The 23,131-nt window shown below is 40.5% G+C and overlaps 1 protein-coding gene across 5 annotated transcripts in view; it reads right to left on the bottom strand.

Annotated features, from left to right (window-relative positions):
- Positions 1 to 23,131, bottom strand: part of TIAM2 (T-cell lymphoma invasion and metastasis 2) — a 138,436-nt gene that overhangs the window by 46,359 nt on the left and 68,946 nt on the right. For 4 of the 5 annotated variants that reach the window (XM_017739480.1, XM_017739481.1, XM_017739483.1 and 1 more), the window contains 8 exons: positions 18,753 to 18,938; positions 17,651 to 17,797; positions 14,118 to 14,180; positions 9,709 to 9,876; positions 6,958 to 7,062; positions 6,461 to 6,539; positions 5,474 to 5,566; positions 4,161 to 4,421 (listed from right to left, as the gene is read on the bottom strand). In XM_017739480.1, coding sequence (XP_017594969.1) covers positions 4,161 to 4,421; positions 5,474 to 5,566; positions 6,461 to 6,539; positions 6,958 to 7,062; positions 9,709 to 9,876; positions 14,118 to 14,180; positions 17,651 to 17,797; positions 18,753 to 18,938 — 1,102 coding nt within the window. The remainder of the gene's footprint in view (positions 1 to 4,160; positions 4,422 to 5,473; positions 5,567 to 6,460; positions 6,540 to 6,957; positions 7,063 to 9,708; positions 9,877 to 14,117; positions 14,181 to 17,650; positions 17,798 to 18,752; positions 18,939 to 23,131) is intronic. The other variant, XM_017739485.1, reaches the window with a different exon arrangement.

Raw genomic sequence — 23,131 nt, 5'->3', positions numbered from 1 at the left:
CCATGCCATCTTAAAATGAGGCTTTGTTGTTTTGGTTTTTTTTGCTCCACAGTAAGAACTTCAGTCCAATTTCCTCATTTTTTAATTCTACATAAATATTTCTTTAATTTCCTTAGCACTGGAGCTTGGAGTAAATTTAGTTGCTCTGTTATTTGGTTTTCCACATTTATGAGTGCATTTTAAAAGTATTTCATCTCATTTCTTTTCCAGGATAAGCTTATTACTCGCCACACAGCTAAGCAGCAGGAACATAGTGGTGCCATGTGGGAGATCAAATGATACAACCACAGCAGGTCCAAAATACAGCTACAAGAGTATAACAACCTCTTGGAGAAAATGAATCACTCCCACAGAAAATTCCCTGGGAATAATTTTCAGGAGTGGCAGAATTAGTGGCTTTGGAGAAAGTCAATCACTTCCCTTCTGTACAGTAAAAGCTGCCAAAGTTTGCCACGAGGTATAATTGGGTATCCTCAACACAGCAGAATATGTAGGAAAAGGCATTCATCAGAGTTATGACAAACAGTTACAAAACTGTAAACAAATGTGGACAAACTACTACCATCCAAGTTATATGAAGCCAGTGATTTTAAGTTCTGTTTTGCTTTTGCATGGTGGTCATCGCCAAGCACTAGGCAGGGCATTACTGTGTGACTCAGCATTGAAAATTTCCACTTTCTAAGCACTTTGTTAATTTTAGCTCATTAATCCTCATAGCAGTCTAGAAAGACGAGTTAATTTTTAAAAACAGGGAGGTAACAGCAGAAACATTGAGGTTTTTTAACTCCCAGTATGTACCTTCAGCCAAATTGAGCTTGATTTTTTAAAACGGTCTGCTCTTCCAGCACTAGCTGATTTTCAAAGGTGCCACTTCAGAAGAACAGACTCAACATGGACAAGCAAATGTTAGAAATTATTTTTGAAAACTAGGGTCTTAAGAGTGACTCAGTCAACTCCACCCAAGCAGACAGAACAGTTTTAAACAGGACAATCAGGGGATCAGGCCCAGCCAGCTCAGGTTTAGGAAAGGCAGGTCCTGCTTGAACAACCTGATCTCCTTTTATGACCAGGTGACCCAACCAGTGGGTGAGGGAAAGGCTGTGAACATAGCCAACCTGGCTTTCAGTAAAGCCTCTGATACGGTTTCCCACAGCATTCTCCTGGAGGAACTTCCAGCCCATGGCTTGGACAGGGGCTCTCTTCACTGGGTTAAGAACTGCCTGGATGGCTGGGCCCAGAGAGCAGTGGTGAATGGAGTTACATCCAGCTGTAGGCCAGTCACAGGTGGTGTTCCTCTGGGCTCAGTGCTGGGGCCAGTCCTGTTTAATATATTTATCAATGATCTGGACAAGGGAACCAAATGCCCCCTCAGTCAGTTTGCAGGTGACACCAAATTGGGTGGGAGTGTTGATCTGCTGAAGGACAGGAAGGCTCTCCAGAGGGATCTGGACAGGCTGGATCAATGGGCTGAGGCCAATGGTGTGAGATTCAACAAGGCCAAGTGCCGGGTCCTGCCCTTGGGTCACAACAACCCCTTGCAGAGCTACAGGCTGGGGCAGAGGGTCTGGGAAGTGGGCCACAGGGGAAAAGGACGTGTGGGTGCTGGTCAACAGCAGCTGACCATGAGCCCGCTGTGCCCAGGTGGCCAAGAAGGCAAAAGGCATCCTGGCCTGAATCAGGAATAGTGTGGCCAGCAGGACCAGGGCAAGGATTGTCTCCCCTGTACTCAGCCCTGGTGAGACTGCACCTTGAGTGCTGTTTCCAGTTCTGGGCCCCTCACTACAAGAAATACACTGAGGTGCTGGAGTGAGTCCAGAGCTGGTGAAGGGTCTGGAGAGAGAGTCATATGAGGAGTGGCTGAGGGAGCTGGGGGGGTTTAGCCTGGAGAAAAGGAGGCCCAGAGGAGACTTTGTCACTCTCTACAACTCCCCGAAAGGAGGTTCTAGCCCAGAGAACAAGTAACAGGACGAGAGGAAATGGCCTCAAGCTGCACCAGGGAATGTTTAGGTTGGACTTCAGGAAGTATTTCTTCACTGAAAAGGTGGTTAAGCATTGGAATGGGCTGCTCAGGAATGTGGTGGAGTCACTATCCCTGGAAGTGTTCAAGGAACAACTGGATGTGGCACTGAGTGCTATGGTTTGGTTGACACGGTGGTATTTGGCCAAAGGTTGGACTCAATGACCTTTAAGGGCTTTTCCACCTTAATGATTCTATGAATTTCCTAAAGACTGGATATGAATTTGAGAGTCCTTGGCCTCCAAAGCCCTGCTTGGATCATTAAATATCCCCTATGCTAATCTAAAATCTTATTGAATTCCTGAGTGAGTAACAGGACACAGAACAGTTAAACCCTTTATGATTGTCTATTAATTCAAAGTAATGCCATTTTCTTCTGTTTCCATTTGAACTGATCAGGTGATCAAACACTAAGCACTGAATTTGATTAACATAAAACTTCTTCTCACAAAGCTTAATTTAGAACTATTTGTTCCCTTTCAGAATAAAATAAATCTTCCTTAACTGCTTTTAAGCAGAAGAGCAAATATAATATGTCCCTTTATCCACTAGTGCTTAAAGTGTAATACATACTACAGTAATTTCCTATTATAATGGAATATTTGCACAGGTTGCAAATTTATCCCGGAGGAATGAGGAATCTAGTGAATGGACACAGACATTTATTACACTGAATACTCGAGGTAATGCTGGCCTATGATATCAAGCCAACAAGCTGGATGATAGCCCTGATATAATTATGTAATTAATTAGCTCTATCATAATTTTTGGTTTATGACACTAACTTTTATGTGCCACTAGTCAATTTAATGGCATTTTAAATTGAAATAAGGCCCCTGAGAGAGATGCTACTTACTGAATCACAAATCTTGTATTCAGATTTCTTTTAATTTCAACAGATGACCTAATAAAATTGCTTTATAATTAAATCCATTCTAACAACTTCTCCTATGTGATTCTTTCTCTTCTCCCATTTTTAATTACGAAAAAAATTCCAATCAGAAAACATTCGCCTTCATAATTATATGCAAAAATCAGCAATCTCTTTTTGTGTCTCTTACTGCTCCCTTCACACAGTGCTGCATCCGGGCTAGCTTTCCTGCAGAATTTTACTAGCATCCTCCAGAGGCAGAGTGAGGAAACTGCACCTTTTACACTGAAAATCTAGTTAAATTTGCTTCTATCTTGTTTGAGAAATAGTCAAGGCGTGGGAAGAAAGGGGAGCAAAGCCCCACATACTTTCTATTTCAGACAGACATTCACAAGAATTCTGGTAACATAAGATGTGGTTCTCCAGTGAAGTAACATCAGATAAAGGAAGGAAAGGGAGTCCATGGCTCATCTCCACCCAGAGTGGCAGAGCCCCTCTATGTGCCACCTCCTACTTTCCAGCTGAAGAGGCAACCCAGCAGTGGGCATTGGCACCTGCTTGGGGCTGGGGAGTTGTGATGTCATCCAGGAGCAGCCCTTACCACATAGGCACCTTCCCTGCCTGGTGCTCCCCACCAGGATCTCACCCTGACACAACACTGTTAGAATACGTCCTCCATCCAGTGCTTAATACAGTGGCATTACATTGAGTAAGGAATATGAGCAGGTGGAAGCAGAACAATCCCCACAAGAGCTCTTTTCATAGGCTTTATTCTACACAGTGGCCGCTGTACCCAGTGTGAGCACAATATCCCTGGATGGGAGCAGAGCTAAATGACTCCTTTCCGAGGTGATGATGACTACTGCATTGAAGGTACCCTTAATGAATGTGGTACTTTGCCACACAGAAAGCAAGGCAAACACAGAACAATGCTCTGCTTCTGAAAGCCATCACATCATTTCAGCCACTGATGCCTGGAAAATGGATGTGTTGGAGATAGTCAAGATTACACAGAACAGTTAAGAGAACACTTGATAATACTGGATGGTACAGAGAAACAGATTAAAATATTATCATTTCCCTGCAGACATAGTCATATTCTGTTCCATTTCTGCTCCCTAGAAAATAGTAACAGATATTGAGCATAAATGGAACTTAAATAGCTTGTATTTGTGTTTTTAAGTCAAGCACATAATTTTAATCATGACTGAGTTTTAAAAAACAGTGATATTCAAAGTGAGGTGAAAGTAATAGAATTAACGAATTTCTTACCATTTGCTGTGTTCTTTTTGAAGTTATCTAGAAACTCTTCCAGGAGCTGTGACTGGTTTGGAGGGGGCAACAAACTCTTTGGGTCCCTGGAAATGTCACCATCTGACCAGGACACACACGTGGGTTGCTGGGTCCCGCAATGGCTTGTTCTCACTGTAAGCATTACACTTCTCTCAGAAAACAGTAGCTCCATCTGCCTGAGCTCAAGATCAGACACAGCCTTTCCATTTATGCTCAGGATTTCATTGCCTACTCGGAGCCCTGGCAGCATGTGAAAGCAAAGAAAGGAAAAAAAAAAAGAGTTAATATAATATAAAAAGGGTCACAATGCAAACCTTATGCTGACTTGTCTTTTATCTTTTTTGTTAGAATTCAAATAGCCTAATCCTACCACAAGTCCATTAGAACCAATGAGAGCTTTATTTGTGCTATATTTATACAGACTGACCTCATGCTTGCTTACTTTGATAGGTGCTACCCACAGTACAACAATCAAGTTGGTTTTGTTTAAAGATGCTAAAGAATTGGGTGGGTAGGAGAGCAGCACAGCTTTCAAGAAGCTTAGAATAGAGGCAACTCTCACAACCAGATACCATCACTATACAGCACCATAACACATATTTCATCATCTCTGAAGAACAAGGCACTACTCACACAGATCAAATTATTCACACAAAGCTGCAACAACTAAGGATGGAGTTTTTATCAGCTTTTATATAAATCTAAACAGTGGCAAGTGCTGTCTTTCAAAGTCAGCAAAACCAAGTGGACATTACTATCAGGTAGCAAATTAATATCTCTGTTTCCATTTCTCTGGGTTTATTTTTCAGAGAGCAGAACCCACGTGATCCTCACATGTGTCGATGAAGAGAGGCACAGTTTCTGAGCAGCACAGTGGGAAGGCGCTCACAGAAATGTATGCAGAAAACTATTCTGGGGAGGAAGGCTTTCTGCCAGCAAAAGTGGAAGTGATGGGTCATGGAAACTTATCAAGCCCATGAAGTTCCCTAGTGTGAGAGGAACTCTTTTTCCAGTTTGTTCCTCTGTGCAAAAGCACTCAGTTGGATGGCTAAACACAGACTTTGTCTCCGAGGGTGAACAAGAACTCTTCCCTCTACACTGAAAGGATAATTCAGTTACTCTGTGTACACTATTTTTCCTACTATTACATACTTTCCATGGACTTCAGGAAAGAAAATTGTGAACAGTAAATGCCAAGAACCATTTCAGACAGCATTACTAAAGCTCCTTCAAGTTTTTGGACTTGAAAAAGATAATGAAGAACAGTTTTAAGCACAAACAGGATACAATACCTTCCTTGTATGCCAGTCCATCAGGGAGAACGTCACTTACAAAGATATGGGTGAGATGCTCATTTTCAGCAACTTGGGCTGTGACAGCAAAGCCTGAAGTAAAAGAGGTTTAAATCAAACAAACCTTCTTGGAAACATTTCCCTGTTATTTTGTGTATTTAGTAGACTTTACATGAGAAAGAAGATTCTTCTCATGAGAACACACCCACAGAGCATACAGAAGTTATCACATGGTTTCCCAGCCATTGTAAGGCCTGTTAAAATTATTAAGACTTTTCAACTCCCAGAAAATGCCATGCTCTGCTGTAAAAAAAATTACATTTCATAGAAAGAGTTTTTCTACCTCAGCTCCATGACATTTCAATAACACAGCACAGCTCATCATTACAGTAAGAGTTCTGCAGAGTGTCCATCAGACATACAGGTGTCCTAAACCATTCCAAAAACTGGAAACTGAAACTATAAAGCAGCAAACTATACAGACTAGTAAGTGGGAAAGGCCAGAAAATAATAATTTAAAACAGACTTGCAGCTAAAGAACAGCACAAAGCTGCCTTACAAAGGTATCCTTGCAAGGTATCTCCCTCCCATGGATAAAAAGCCTGTCAGAACTTGTTCCAAAATATACTTTTGATACTGTGCCAACAGAGGATCCCACTACAAAAAAAAAAGGCAGGCCTTGACCACTGCCTAACTGAGAGCCCTTTTATTAGTCCTGGCAAAGGACATTTGTTTTTATGACCAGTCTGTGCTTCAATTATTTGGCCAATGCAGCAAAATTAGAAAGTGGACCCTTCCAAAACACAGGAAATGCACCTGCCAGTGTAAAACAATCAGTTCGTGTCTTTGTTATTATGCACCAATTTCTTTGCAGACTCACACTTTGAGCTATCAAGGATGGCTCTATCTGCTCTCAGAAACAAAAACGCCCCAAAGAGAGAAAGTAAGCAGTGAGAAGAGTAAAATGAAGCATTCCTGAGAGCTTACCATAATCACTTATGTTTTCAGTCTTTGTAAGATGAACATGATAAACATTTAATGGACAAATTTCTATTTCATCATACACCTGTTAGAAAAGAAGAGTAGCAGAAGTCATCAACTTATGAAAATGCAAGCATCAAAGCCCAGATACAGCATGAGAAAGAAGCACAATATTCTTGCATCAAGACTTGCTGTCCTTACATAGAGAACTGTGTTACTGTGTAAGCATCACTGCTATCAGTGGCACTAAAGCTGAAGATCAAAAACCCACCCTGGAGCACAAGCTGGCACTTTGTTTTTGAGCTAAAAGCCTCATTCAAATCTTCAAACATTTCTTGAAGAAAGTGTTTGCAGTGCCTAGCCACCTAAAACTGTGAATCAGAATGCAGTCCCAGAACAGCTTTAAAACCTTATTTTAGATCGACATTTCACATATTTGTAGGTGATAACTCAACTGCAGCTACAGACATCACAAAACTTTATCTAAAAGGAGTCACACTTTCCTGGTCTACTATGTATTCATATGGTTCAGGAGCACAATACTCAGTATTTTCATCAACCAGTCTTCTGAGTTGTAGGCCATAGTGTCTTGGCTCCAGCTGTCTCATCTAAAGAAGAAAAAGAATGGAGTTTGGAATTTGTTATTTATTTCCAGAATCCTAAAAGACAGAGAAGTGACACAGACACAACAAGCTTCTAAAATCATGCAAAAACAATCTCAAAAAGTAATTTTCTACCTATTTTTGTAGTATAAACAAAACTAGATGCATTACTTAAAAGATAAGGTTCAAGTGCAATTCCCATTTTGCTTTACAGTCCTTCCAAGTCCTTTCATAAACACTCTGTCTTGGCTATCAGATTAACTGAGTACTAATATATGTTTCCAAAGATATCACAACTGTCTTCTGTCCTTTTGAACTTAACACTCACAACCACCTTTTTCCATGACTACTGCTAATGATTCAGTTCTGCTCAGCAGCTTTTGCTTCTGATGTAGAAAATGTATATGCACATATGGGCAGTTAGGAGAGGGGATGGGATGGCAAGCAGGTTCCCTAAGGGTTTGCCTTTATTAGATTTTATTTTTATTGCTGGGTTTCTTCTATGATCAGAGAGTTTCCCCTATTTTTTTTTTTTTAACCACATGAAGTCAAAGCAGAGATCCTGTCTCAACAGGAAGTAAAGGGAAATAGGGATATTCCCAAAGGATATCAGCCTGAAAGTGCTGAGCCCCTGATGGGAGGGTCTGAAAAAGTCAGGATACTGGTGACACCATGGCACAAAGCATTTCATTTTAGCATATTAACAGAGCAACTATTCTAACACAGGAGGAAGCAACATTTCCAAAAGAAGAGGACTGACTGCCTCCATGAGTGTTATTTAACCCCTTTAAGGCATCTCTGCAGCTTACAAAACCTAACTCTACTGAGTAACTAGTAATTAATTAATGTTTTATTGCATTCTACAGTTTACAAGTTACATGTGTTCTGTATCCTGAAAAACTGAATTCAAATGTACAAGTTTTTGTATATGTGCTATCCAAAAACCTCAGATGGAAAACAGAAATGAGAAAAGTATAAACCTCATAAAGCATGGATGAAGGGGAAAAAAAAAAACCCTAACAACTCTTCTGAACTTTAGCCTTATCCACATAGCATTCAAACATTTTCTGTTAAGAAGAAAGATTCCTTACACTCACCAGAGCAGAATGAAAATGTAAGAAGGAAAAGAACCAGGATAGATGAGCAGAAAGTATTCAGCATTAGAGAATGCTTATGAAAAGCTTTACACACAGAATAGAAAGACAAAATAAAACAGAAAAACATTTAAGAAAAAAAATCAAGGAATTTAAAACTAAATTTTCATGCGATACAGACAATGAAAATTAAAGGCCAGCTTTACAATTACAAATATTTTGGAGTGATAGAGTAAGAGACGTAAGGAATTTCCTTTTCAACTTAATTTTACTTTTGTAAGTTTTATTTCCTCTTTCAGGGGTCTTGCAAGGCACTGTAAAAACTTCAAAATATTCTGGCTCTTCCGTGCCACCTGGCGGCCAAATCGTGTTTCAGATAATCCCTTCGGCCTGACAGGGTACACCGAAGTTTTTAAAAGTAAAGCCAAACATTAAACATTTTCTCCAGGATTCGGTCTCCACCAGGAGAAGCCACAAGAAGCTACTTTCTTCTTAATGATGCCCTGGAGACACATTTGGACTTGCCTAAATCAGAGTGCTTATTTTGATTTTAAAACTGTAGTTTACTCTGGATTGTTGAAATTTTTCTTCTTTTTTCCTTACACCCAATATTAGCATGTGAAAAGAGCCATCAAATTTGGCCCTGTCCTCCATTAAAAGCCTCAAAATTCATTAACTTCAAGCCAGTTCACTGAGTTGACATGGAAATTCACTGTAACATATGCCCAGAAAACAGAACTCAGGGGGTAAAAATCTATTTTTTCCAAAAAGCTGTTTAGCATAATTTAAGTGACTTGAATCACAAAGTTATAGAGCTAAGTTCAAGTGCTGACACGTGTGGAGGCAGAAGTGTTAGGTATATAACAGTGTTCCAGAGGTGCTGGTGTTCTGTTTGTAGCTAAAACTGGTATTTCTATTTTACCTTCAACCTGTGACTCAGTTCTCTGTTCCATGATCTGCAGCAATCCCCTTCAAATTGCCAGCACTGACTTGCAGAAGGGAATTCACTCTTTGAAATCCACAAGTAGAGCTTGTATTTAATTAAAAGCTTAAAGAGGTCCTTTCAGAAGCGAACATACGTGATTGCCTTTGTCACAGCAGTCTTAAATATCTTAATCTCCTGGCTCTAACTCAACCAGTCCCTGCTGCTGCTCTGTGATTAATCTGCACAGAACAACCAGGTTTGCTGCAAGGACAACACAGAGTGGACACGTGCTGAGACTCCTCAGGGCTGACTACCTGGCACACTGTCACTGCTCTTGAAGTACCCCGTGTGCTGTCTCCAGCAGCACTTTCTGAAAACCTTTCCGCAACCCTGCTGCCTTGGCTACAACACCTAAAAACCACAACTAAGGAAAGAGAGCAATGTGCCTGGAGACAGTGACAGGGAGATGCTTATTATGTATTATTAGTATTATATATTATCTCATTACTGTATTATTATATATAATGATAACCTTATCACAGTTTTCACTATTTATGCATCCACTGATATACTGTGTTCCTTCTCAAGTCCACAGCGATTTACAAGGTGCAACTGTGCATGAAAAATAAGTACCTTGCATGCCAAAGACAAAACATCCTCCACCCTGTGCTCTGGCTTGAGTGTCAGCGCCACTCCTTGGCCGTCACCGAAATGAACATATGTCTGTGTTTCCCAAGCATTCTCCTTCTGGATGCTCTCTGGCACTGAGCAGTAGACATTCAAAAAATCGTCGACTTGCTGCTGGAAACAAGGGAGAAAAGTATAAAATATGAGGATGCTAAAAAACTAAAAATAACAAAAACAAAAAAACACCAAAACCCAAGAAAAGTGCAATTACATTAGCAGTTTGAAGTGGCTATGTATTCAAACAGTTCTGTTACCTGCTCTCATTCACTATTGAAGACTTGATTTTCTAGAGCTCAGATTGAACTTGCTGTGCTTTCCTATTATGGAATTTTATGTCTTTATCTCATACTAATCATTGAGTTAACTCCTTGTGGAAATATGTTGCTACCTGGTATTATATCACAGTGGAAATAAATCTTTTAAGAAGAACTGACAACTACAATTTTACCTAACCAATAATGTAAAATAACTCTGTAAATGAATAAATAAATGGAATTAGTGTCATTTTGACAGAAAATAACAACAGAATTCCAGCAGAGAGCACTGTGGAGCAAGGCTAGCCATAACAAAATGAAGGACTAAAGCAGGAATTAAGCGCTGCTATTCTATTTGCCATTTGAGAACATCGTGTTTCATTGGCAGCACAGGGTATCTGCCTGTTTACCATTTTGCTCCACATTCTCCCTCTTTCCAACACCACTCCACCTGATGAAATAACATCGGTCCTAAACAAATTCCCTGTCACTTTCTCACCCTTCACTTTCACACTTTGTCCTGTACTGCACTTCAGGCTGCATGTTTCAAAGGAAACCACACAAGAAGACAAACACCAAAAGCTGTTCAGAATTTGGAGTTTCACATATTATTTGGGTCAGCCTATTCAGCATATCACTTAAATACCTATATCAAGGCATTTAAATTTATGCAGATGGGGTCCCTTAATTCCCCATGCAGTCACTGGAAAGGGACAAAAACTCCATGAAGTGGCAGAACTTCCACCCAAGGCATATCTTAAGATATCCTGAGCTGTTCTCAGGAGTCCCTACCTCCTCCATGCTTTCGCTTAGTATTTTTGGTTTGTTTGTTGGGCTGGGTGGATTTGTTGCCTACATAAAGACCCTTGATTACACAATTCTCCCTCCTCTCCACGGGGACACAAGCCCAGGGGTGCATCACAATTAAAAGCTGCTGTTAAAACTGCACAGGGACTGTTTCCCTTGCTGCAGGCAGCAAAGTTATTGACAACAATCTGTCAGTGACAACAGAAAGACCAATATTATTCTGTTTTTGCAAATAACAACTGTGGCTGTAAAAATGATGAAGCAAGCAATCCTATGCAGGTAATTACCAAACAATGCAGAAATACAGGTTGCAGACAACCCAGAGTGTGGCATAGTAATAATGTGATGCCAGAGTAACGCTGGTTTGGTGGAATAATATTAATGAACTAATTCTATTCATTAATCTTGTCTGTCTTGCTCAATCATCCCTTTTAACTAGTTGAACATGAAATTTCAATTAACACAGGTGAATGGAAATCCTACTGAAATCCAGCAACTTATACATAACAGGAATCATATTCTGCTACTGCAATTAACGCAGTGTTGAAATCTACACCACGTGAAGTTTGACCTCTGCAGCTGCAGCTACAGCCTGCTCATAATGCCAGTGATGTTAAAGAAGAAAATTCCTGTGGAACTGTAGTCCTCTCAGCACTAAATCAAGTGCCTGGGAATGAAGCCTGACCTACCTCCACAGTGTAAATAACAGAACGGAGAAAAGGGGCAAGGCAGGGAGGCTGAGAAAGATCAGCACAAATTAGTCAGGCTGCATTTCCCTGGTGGCTTCCTCCAGGGAAAACCAATGCTATGCTTGCCTCAGCAAGGGAGGTTTGCAACTACTACAATGGTTTATTGCCCTGCAATGGTAGCTCTTCAAATCTGTGCAGCTGAAATAAATCTTGCTATTGCCAGAGATGAAAAAAATCCATAACCTCATATCATAGAGGATTAAGGCGATGAGAAATAGGTTCAAGGCCTTTTGATGTAAGCTTTTATAACAGGACAGAAAGCTCTGCAGCCAACGTGAGCTACATCCTTTCCTTGCCAGGTACACTGATGCTCAAGCATACAATTTGAGATAAACTTCCCTCTGTTATTAAACATGACTGTGTTCCTTAACTGCAGTCAAGGAACTGTTGCTTCATCCACATTTTCCGTCTCAGAAAATCTGACATGAAAAGAGATTTTTTTTTCCTGTTATGCCTGCAGTGACTAATTCAACAATAGTTCATTCATTCATTGCCACATGAAGTTATAACAACCCATCCAATTTTCCAGAAAGAGGCGCCAGGATTTGCAGACTGTCACACGTTGTGCTACAGGGCTGCTGCAGGACCAATAGGTTACTTCATAATTTCCTCCCACTATTTGCCTCTGGTTTTATCATCCTTTTCAGGGAAAATACAGCTACCCTGGCAGACTTCACTATTTGTCATTCCCTACCCTCCGCAGGCAGCATTTTATAAAAGTTTTGATGCTGTTTTTGTTTTTTTCATTTTAAATCAGCCAGTGAAACCAGGCTGATGCCAGACTAACGGTTTTCAAAGTTATGATGAATCATTTCTGAGTTGTCGTATGATTCACCAAAATGTCAGGATCTTAAAAATGCCCACGCTGTATTTAATACCCATTGAAAAAAGGTTTCAGAAATAGGGTTGAAATAATAAGAAAAAAAATGTTTTTCTAGCTCCAAGCTCTGCTCAGCACCTCAATTGTGTGGGTTTTTCTAGTCTTGAAAGACAACCCTGCTAAATTTTTAAATCCTGGCCCAAAACCTGCAGCCACATTGTCCTCTGATGGTCCCCCTCTACCTGGGGAACGGGGCTGTGAGCCCCTGCCTGAATCTGGAGAAGGCTGCTTTATCTAGAGCTGGACAAGAAGACAGACCTTGTCCCTTCTCTGACACTTCACCAAAGACAGAACACTTCATTCTGCCTGTTCCCTAGTGCCTTCAAAGCATTCTTCTGTCTCTTCAGAAGGGTTCAGGAGGAGTAAATGCTCCTGTTAGGCCCGAGGACAGGAGACACACAGCAGACCCTGTTGTATAAGGCAGCTCTGTCAACCTCCCAGCCTCAATAGGGTTGGCATCCAACTGACAGACTGGTGCCACAGCCCTTCAGGAGAAACCTTTCAGGGTCTGTGCCCAAGAGATTTGGTCACTTCTCATGTGGCAGACCTTTCCATGTTTTAGCACATTTGAAAAGGAATGAATTGTTTTTGCTGTCTCTGAGATAGGCATGGATGCCATCTCACACCACACACAGTGGTACATTCTAGAGGAATTTGTTAGGTGTTTTCTACAGGAGCTGATCTTAACCCCATAATTATAATTTATTTTGAAAACAGAGGAGTGATTTGGTTTAAATATTTTCCCACTCCCGGAAATAACAGGCAAGTGGCCAAGTAACAAAGGGAATTCAGGTATTTCAATACACTTTTTCAAAGAACAGACAAAATGTGAAGATACTTTCAGAAGGCAAAACAGCCTTACAGGATTAGCTCCTGTCAGTGGAAGATGTCCTTCCAGACTGGGGGATGGCAACACTATGCCCCAGGGAGGCTGCAGGAATGGAGAAGGACCACGACTGAGGCCAGGCAGGGAAAAGCACCAGATCTCCTCCTCCTAGGCATCAGAGAACATCAATCACAGCTATTTACTGGGTAATGCTGCTGAGGGATGCTCCATCCTTCTCCTTTACTTGGGCAATCTCCAGCTTTATATTAAATCTCACTTCTCTGATGGGACAGTCCACAGACTTTACATAGATTTCATTGCCTTAACACTCAAAATACAAAGGTTCTGTTGAAACAGACAACGGGGAAAAATATACCTTGGGTTTCATCCTGTCCCTGGATACCATCAAGGTCAGATTGGACTGGACTCTGAGCAATCTGATCTCGTTGAAGAGTTTCCTGTTTATTGCAGGGGGTTGGACTAGATGACCTATAAAGGTCTCTTCCAATCCCAACCATCCTATGATCTGCCATACTGTGAAGGATGCTTTCAAACAAGCTCAGCCTCAAGTCCCTCTCACAGTGTACAGACGGTATGCATCAGTGTGTGAAGAAGCTTCTAGGGGTTTGGTTTTGTTTTGTTTTTAAAGACTACCATGAATGCTCAGACACTTATGGTTAAAGCGGTTTCATTAGCAGAATTACAATCTCACCATCTAACAATAAATACATTTTATGAACCTCTTCAGGGTATCTGAACCAGCCCCACCATTACCTTAGAAAAATGCATTCAGGAATTCAAAAACATGATGATGCAGAATGAGAATGGGCATATCTTACCTCAGCAGAGTTGGCTGAATTCTGCACGCCAGCAAATCCATGTCCTCGTGCTGAATCAAAAACCTATTGAAAATATTACAGATAAGTAAGTAGGTTAAACAAATAAACACCTTTACTTCTTATCTGTTCTGGGTAAATCCTTTGAAAAAATAAAGATTAAAACTAAATTAAGAAATATATATCAACCTGCTAAGACCCAGGGATCTTTTTGTACTTTTTATTGCTTTATTCCAATTAGAAGTAATAAAGAAATACAACTCTCTCCATATACAGAAAATTTAAGCAGATTTTCTCTTTTAAGATACACGCACACACAGATTCATATACGTATAAAACACATCCTTGTTTTTTCCTATCTACTATTTAGTAATAAGATTAAAGTCATTTACCTTCAAACCATGCACTATAGTGGAATTATAAATTTCACCCTTTGGTGAAATTTATAATTCTCCTGTTAGGGAGAACTACAAATCTCATCATGACTTCAAGGGACTATTTCAAATCATTGTTGCTGGTTTCTAGAAGTCCTACCCTACAGTTTTTCATCTCTTCTAACCAGTTTTCTATATGTGACCCAAACCCCACACTATTAAGTAATGAAAGTAGCTGACTACTGTGTCTGCTTTGGAACTGATGAAAGCAGGACCTGAGATGTACATTGCCCATATGCTTTGGAAATTTAACTACTGGTATCTCGCAAAGGTGCTAGGTTTAATAGTTAATTTTTTTAAAATCCAATAAATGACTATGGATACAGATATTTCAGCGATAAGGCTGGTGTAAACACATGGATAGATCTACACTTTATACGTGACACTGAGATTTGCAAGTAATAACATTACCCTCCTAAACTGCAAATTTAAATAGCATTTCTTTAACTCCTTCTGCAGTCAAGAAATCAGGACAATATCAGACTTATATCTGAGCTTCTGGAGGGTGTTGGTATTAGCAAAAGCCTTTCAAATAATCCAAGACAACAACAAACTCTCTCCAGATTTCATACAAAATCCAGGTTCTGCCAATGCAAATAAAGGGTACCACTTCTGAACTTTCTTGTCTCACCCACAGATGTAATCAAAGTATGTTATTGCTTATGATTTCTCAAAATAGTTCACCATTTAGACATAAGAAAGCAGATAAGCATTTAAGAAACTGAGGATAATGTGAGCCTAGACATCCCCCATCTGGTACAGTGCAGTTTTATTAACTGATTTGTAGAGGACTGAGCCACTTCATTAATGTTTACAAAAGCTTCCCAGCACAGAAACTCTGAACATTTTTTATTAATGCCATAAAAATAAACAAGATAAAATTAAAAACTTCTCTGACACAATGATGTTCAAGAACATACCATCTGATTTTGAAGCTAGGGTACTGTAAATTAAAACATATCATCTACAGTCAAATTAACTTAAATCTAAGAAAGCAAGATTTTTTAAATCTATTGTTTGACAGAAACACCTCAACACAATGAGCAGAGAAGCAACCACCACTTCTCTACTTAACCCAGTTGGGTGAAAGAGACAAGAAAGTCATCCTCAGGCCTATTCTGATTTTGATATAGAATTAGGTGCATATACACAAGCCTGAACAAGGATGTGGCTCTCTTTTCAGCTATCTTCTAGGTTCATGGGTCAGTTTTCAAGCCATGCCCATAAACATTCCTTACTTTTATGGGCTACATTCAGCATTTACACTTCCTTAATTGTATTGTAGAATGTTTAATTACCAAAAAAACCCAAAAAAACCCAAACGAAAAAACAAACAAAAAAACAAGAACCCCAGCTCATCTATGAAAATGAAAACATTTTGGGGCCAGCTGGTTGCAAGGTTTGGAACAAGAAGGATGAAGACACATTCGGGCCACCTCTGCCTGCAATAGGGCTCCCTTCTCTTTGCACAGAAAAGCACTGCGAGGGCAGCAGGAGCCTCCCCTCCTTGCCACAGATATGATTCCCTGTCCCTGAGCTCCACAGAATCCCCTTCACGGGCTATAAAGCGTATGAGAAGAAGTATTACCCAGTTAAAAACAGTGCGAGGTATCAGCTCTGCTGGGAACGGAGCTGAAGGGCATAACATTCCTTCCCTCAGGGCTCATAGTAATAAAGAAATAGAGGTTCAGGACTCGCAGACCAGACTCAGCTGCTGGGGAACACAGGGGAAATCATGTGAATAGGATGACCTAGGGAAAACTTCTTCTTTAGTTCTTTCTTTTGTAAGAGACACTTGAGTTTTATTAATCAATTTCACCATGTTAACACATCTCAATCAATACGCTAAAATGTGTAACAGGTGGAAGTTTAATGCCAGTGTAATACATAGATATTTACCTATTAAAAATAGAAACCACTATACCAGAAAATCCTGACATGTTATTTTGCAACATTGAATCTGTTGCATCAGCTCTGTGTCTATTGCAGGATGTGTACAGATAGGCTTGTTTAAACACTCCGCAACAGACTACCAGGCATGCAAGAACAGCCAATTTTCAAACGCTGATCATAGATTTTTTGAGTAATAAAATCAAGGGCCAGGGAACAACAGGAAAAAAGTTACCTAATGAACAATGCACAAAATGCTACTTTACAGAAGTAACACCAGACATGGCAGAGGCTATTGAAAACAATAGTGTTCTGGGTGAGAATGCATCTCTGTAATTTCTGCCTCACTGCCAATTAGTGTCTCTGCTCTTATTTACCTTTTTTTCAGGGAAAAAGGCAGCAAATTTTTGTTTCACATATAACTGAGCTTTTATTGAGAAAACACAGACTCCTGAAGTGTGGAGCTTGCACTAAATGTGAGCACGGGCCATTAGTTCCACAAAGAAAAAAAGATGCTGTGGTTTCACCAGCAGTGCATCCCTTCAGTGGGGGCACACATCAGCACAGCCCCTTTCCCAAGAGCCAGTCTGACCCTGCACATCAAACCTGAGCCAAGCCTTCAGTAAACTGGTCTGGCATTATTTGTCAGCTGTCTATACCGAGAGCTGAGTCCCTGCATGACAGCAGTCTTCTCCCGGCGCTAAAATGTACTTCCAGGCAGTGGGTGTTGCTTTAGGAGGCCATGCAAAAGATGGCTGTCTTTGCAGCAGTCTCTTTGTTCCTTGAGTGACCTATGTCACTCTACACTGAATTGCAACAGTGCTTCAGAGTCCCAGTCACAAACAAGCACACACTGTATTCAGGACTGTGCACAGAGACTATCTTGGAAAAAACCCTACTTCCAAACAGTTTGCAATGTGCCCGAAGAGAAGTTTTGTTATAAATTCCAACCTGATGGTCTTATGCTGATGATAATTAAATTACTGGGTCAAAACCTGTCATCTATCAATCTTACTTATCACAAAAAAACCCCAAATTAGATATATACTCTTCACAAGCAATGATCCCATTGCAAATTTGCCACACCTACTGAAACCCTGGATGCAAGTTTGATGGACAGATGTCTTCTACCCTGTGCACCAACAACACCTTGCAGGATGAACCCCAAGAGAAACAAGCCATTCTGTGCTATCCCCAGCAAATAAGATCTACCTGAGTTATGGAAGGTCGCTTTTCTTTTCCTTTTCTTGCCAATGTGTCCAGTCCTTTTAGAGAAGAAAATAACCCCTTCTTATTTCGAACCCTTTGTGACAGTGACAGTGTACGTTTCCTGAGAGCAGCTTCATCCCTGGAGCAGATCTATTTAAACACAGAGACAGACCTTCCTGTATCACTTTCATAACAGCAAAATATTGAGAGTTATTTCGACCTGCGGCATCAAATGAGGGTTACTTCTGTTTATCTCAATGTAACATGCCAAAGTGCAAGGACAGTGTTTTAAACTTTCAGCAGCGATGCTTGTTTCAGTATTCCAGTGACGTGGCAGAATAATTTTTTTGTCATGGGGCAAAATTAGAAGTCATAGGAAGGGAGACTCTGAGAAAATACTGCTCTGTAACACAAAAGAAGCTAATGAAAAGGATCTGAAGAAGAATGATAACATATCATTCAGATATGAAATTGCTAGAGGAAGACAGACTCAAAATTGCCAAACAGGAGATAAATGTGCTGTGGCATTGAGTTATTAACAAGGAACGGCACAAACCACATAGATAAAAACAGTGGCAGAGAGGAACACACTCCCTGATGGGACTTTCAGTACTACTACTCAGACTTCACATGCAGCAAATGTGGTCCAGGTCTCTCTGCCAAGATCAGCCTTGCAGCCCTGCCAAGGTCAAAGAGCAGAGGCAAACCTGCTACTGTGGTACTTTCCTTGAAGCCGATGGGGTGACAACAGGTTACAGCAGCTCAGGATCTCACTCATTCTTCTTTAAAAATACAGCCCACAGTTCTTAAAAAAAGTGACATATAATTTTGAATTGTCTCTAGTTTTAGCCTATTATAAGAATACTTCCTTTTTAGGAGGGACTCCAAGTCTGGAGTCCTTTGGGGCCATAAAAAACAAAGTCATGGCCATATCCTGTAGAAGAAAATTTATTTGCAGTCAAGGAACAGGCAGAAAGGGTGAGAAGGGAACAGGGCTGTCTGAGCAATGCATGTGGGTGCAGCCACATATTTTCCCAGCACAATTCCACATCTAAGCACATGGTGTTTTTGTGTAACACACCCACGAAAGTGCATTTGGACTTACCAGTGCATGGAAGGATGAGACAGAGAAAATGCCGAGCCTCCCCAGTGCCAATTTTGAAGGACGACTGGCAGCAGCCAAAAGGCTCTTTGGGTTTGGGAGCTCCCCACCTTGCAAACTGGATAGGTAACATCGCATTCGGAAAAGGTCCATGTTAAATTTTTCCAGGTTCTGTTCCCATTGCTGGATCTGTTTAGATATAAAAAGGGACAATTAAATGGGGGAAAAATAACTTTGTGGGCTGCACTGAAAATTCGAGCTCTTCCCCAAACCCATAGTAAATTGCTTTCATCTGGTAGTATATGGATTAGATTAGTTATTCCCTGCCAAAACACATTCAGTCATATTGTGTTATATCAACCCAAAAGATGACTTGAAATAAAACAAAGCTGGTGGTCTTAAACACATACTGACAAGATGAACATACCATGAACTCTGGGTAGTTTGATAGCCACAAAAACAGTTACATAAAAACACAACCCTGTGGTTCACAAAGGCCCTTTCTTTTTTTTCCCCTCTTTCTTCCCTCCCATCATCCCCTCCTTTCTGAAAATTAGTCTTGGATTTTTTAGCTTAGACTGTGTAGCTGGCTGGCTGAAAGCAAAGTAGCGCAGCTACTCTAACAAACTGTGCAAAGCAAAGTAGTTCCAGTGGCAGGTTCTGTTCATTCTCTATTACCATTCTACAGCTCCTCTAACGGTAAACAGGGGACAATACTCATGCTTCTTGCTCTGACTAATAAGGTAAGACATTATTACACCCAGGCAAACTGCAAATAACAGCTATATAGACTCAATACAAACCACTGGACCAAAAGCAGGAATGTAAACACGCTTAATTTTAATTCTAAAACATATCTAGCACAGGTACATGAAGATGTAACAACTTAATCCAGTTTCAATGTAAAATTAGGAAAGTGAACAATCAAATATTTACTAGGCAAAGCTCTGAATCAAGGTTTAGATGACAGATTTTAAGTATTTGTGTAGATACACACTCATTTAAACTAACATATTCACACTCATTTAAAACATACACACTTATTTAAACACATATTCTTATGCACAGCACCAAAGTCAAATTTTGCTCTTCATTTCCCCAACTTACATACTGGTAGTTGCAGCAAAAATCTGCCCTGCAGGTTGTACAATGAACGTACCACATACATTAATACCAATACGTAGTACAAATAAAAAAGGCAGCAAGCACATTGATACAGCAGAGGCAGAAAAGGCATGTCCATTAGGTCAAGGTACACCAAGATTGTGTGCTGAAGACTGTTGAAATCCCCTGACAATACTCATCTTCCAATGTCAGCTCCAGTCACTGCACGCTGCATGTTCCACAGGTGGTTTAGGGCTGTGGAGAAAGTTCATCACGTTTTCTCTAACGAGTGTTGGCTTTTTCTGGAGCACCTGCCTGCCCCCACGTGCACAGGACGTTATCACCTCACACTGAGATTAGCCAAGGCTGGGACAAGCACCTTTGTGACTCGGGAAACAAGCTGACAAATATAAAACCCTCAAGTGGACTATGCCCTTTAGGCTCATGTAGAAGTAAAATCAGTTCAGTTTCTTTATAATGCTGCCAAATATTTCAAGAATTAAACCAGTATTTTGCCACTTTACTTTCAAGAATGAAGAAGCAAACAATGAAAGGGCGAAATAGGCCTTGTTAACAAAACAGTGCTAAGGTCTGTGCTACGACCGATAGAGACCTTAGCCAGTCCAGCTTCCTTACACATGTGCTCACAAATTGTGGCATCAGTTACTTTTGGAAGTAAGAGGTAAATCTTATTCGTTGAGTAGGGTGAAGAAATGGAAGACAATATACCATTTTGCACAGGTATGAATGCAAAATTGTAATTTACAGTACACTTAAAAAATCTTTCAAACAGTGACTATTAAAAACAAAAGAGAGAATTTACAAAAGCTTATCATGACATCAATTCTCAGAAGTCTAGTGAAAATGGACAGAGACATACATATAATGAAGATGCTTTGTCTAATCTCTCATCACAGACATTTGAAACATGCATCCTCTGCACTCCAGAAAGAATAATCTTTTTTTTCCTTGGGTTTATTTGAAAATTTTCCCCTTTTTTTTGCTTTCTTTGTGCTCTCAGGCACTTCTCACAGAGCATTTTTCTGCATGCCAGTACTTTACGCATGGGACAACTCCAATACAAGATTGCGAGATGAGCTCTTTCTCTGTGTCAACATCCCACCAGAATGAAAACATAGTTGTCAGCTTTTCACAAAGCCAAAAGCTACAAGCTCAGGTAATGTCTTTCCCTTTGAGATGACATCTCTGTGGGTACAGAGCCAAGACAACTTTTAATAGCTCAGGAACAGAGCAAGTCTTGTTCTGGGCACTGCTGGAGTGGAGCATCCTGTCCTCATTGAACACAGGCTGAGTATCTTAGACCTTCTTCAAAATCCCCATTAAATATTTGCATGAAGTTGTATTTTAAAATAAAGATAATCTAAGGAGGGGGAGTGGGGTACAACATGGGGGCATTCTGAAGAAATAATTAAATTACAGTGTTCCTAGTCACACAGGATACTAGCTAATCAGCTCCAAAAGCATCAGTAATCACAATGTTACATTTAATGGCATTACCAAAAGCTGTAGGCAAGGAATTTCTGGGATTGTCTTGTAGTCTTATCAAAACCAGGGATGTCTGGAACCAATTGGAGACCATGAACCAATACCAGCTGCTATTTGTCTGAGCCTTTTAAACTATGATAATTCTTCCTAGAGATTTATATTCTTGAACACTAAAAGGGAGAAGCACACAAATAAAAAAGTAACAGCTTCAAAGCACAGTATGACCTGGTCCACCAAGTTAATTTACAGCCTGCAGACTCGCTGCTGCAATCCCTATTCTGCTATTGTGTGAGGCAAATCTCTGCCCCACGTGGGAGGACTACCCGAAAGAAGGCTCAAGGACTTAACTTCATCATGCACAGACAAAATGGCTCTTTTGAAATCTGCTCGAAAGCAAACAGGAAAAAGTGGATGCATCAGACAGCTGTGGGAGCAGCAATGGGCAACTAGGCTAACAGCAGCATGAAATGAGTCCAAAAAGAGATAAGCAATATGGCCCAAAGTGAGGCATACCAAGCAAGCGAGCACACATGAAACGTGAAAGCATTAAAGGGTTTTTCCAGAGGAAAGGGAGGGTGTCATTGTCAGTCCAGGCAAATGTTAAGCAAGGATTTCTCGGTTTAGTGGCAGCATGAAAGAGCTTGGGAGAAAGGCAAGGGAGGGGCCACCCAAATAAATGTATTGAACCTACTAGGACACTCTAAGAGTGGAAGGAAGCTGTGGTAGAGAGATAGAAAGGAATAAAATGTGGGAAGCCTTGAGAATTATTTAGCCTGGGCCACCAGGAGAAATCATGCAAGGAAGCCTGGTGCAAGGACAACACAGTAATTATGTGAGGGGATAAGCTTTTGCATCAAAGACCTAGTGCAGGAATGAGTTAACATACAAAGGAACATCAGCATGGTACTGGCAGTACTTGCAGTAATGATCATTTTCAAAACATAAACAGTCAATTCTTCTCCAGGTTAGTGAAAAATCTGTTCAGACACTAAGAAACAATTGCAAATTAACTACATTTTAAGTCACGCACACAGAGGAGCTAAACGAAGTTGTTTGAAAGAAGGTCTCTCTCAGGTCAATAAACCTGCTAGGTTTTCTACAGCTAAACTTTAAAGTGGGAGCTTGGGAAAAGCAAGGGATAAATATACAGACCAATGGTTCCTAGTAGGTGATTTGGGGATCCATAGTTCCTACATGCTCTACAGTTCTGTCTGCAGGTAATATTTACAGTGGCACCAGCACCTCAGCTGGAAGAGGTTTAGGGTTTGCAGACTGTGAAAGGGAAGGCCTCAACAGTCCCAGCAAAGGCAGTGTGGCTCAGGGATGGCCCCTGGCCTCTCGTCCTTCGTACACTACACTGCAACCAGTATCTTTTGGGAGGCTGAGAAGGACTGCCTCATTTGCAATCACGTGTTCTGTACAAAATAAAAAGAGCTCAGTATAATAAAACCCAAACCGGTGTGTGAATGCTGTAAAGCTGGGTCAGAAATGACACCATATCAACTCAATGTAACAATGCTTCAAGGACCTAGAAGAAGGATGGAAAAAGCTTTTTGTTATCAGCTCACCTGATAACAAAACACCAACTTTTCACTTGGCTCCTATTCAAAGCAGCACAAAAGAGAAGATGCACAGGAAGGAGGGCCTTCTCTCAAAGCTAAGCCTTCAAAATTTATTTTATTTAGTAGTAGTTCTTATACCATGCAGCAGCACAAGGGCCTTGCTGACACAATTCACTATCTATAGCAATAAAAATTCTCAGTTTTTCCCTA

Source organism: Corvus brachyrhynchos, unplaced genomic scaffold, assembly GCF_000691975.1.
Source record: "Corvus brachyrhynchos isolate BGI_N302 unplaced genomic scaffold, ASM69197v1 scaffold14, whole genome shotgun sequence".
Taxonomy (NCBI): Eukaryota; Metazoa; Chordata; class Aves; order Passeriformes; family Corvidae; genus Corvus; species Corvus brachyrhynchos.
Note: the sequence above shows the minus strand (reverse complement) of the source record. Positions and strands in the feature narration are given on the sequence as shown.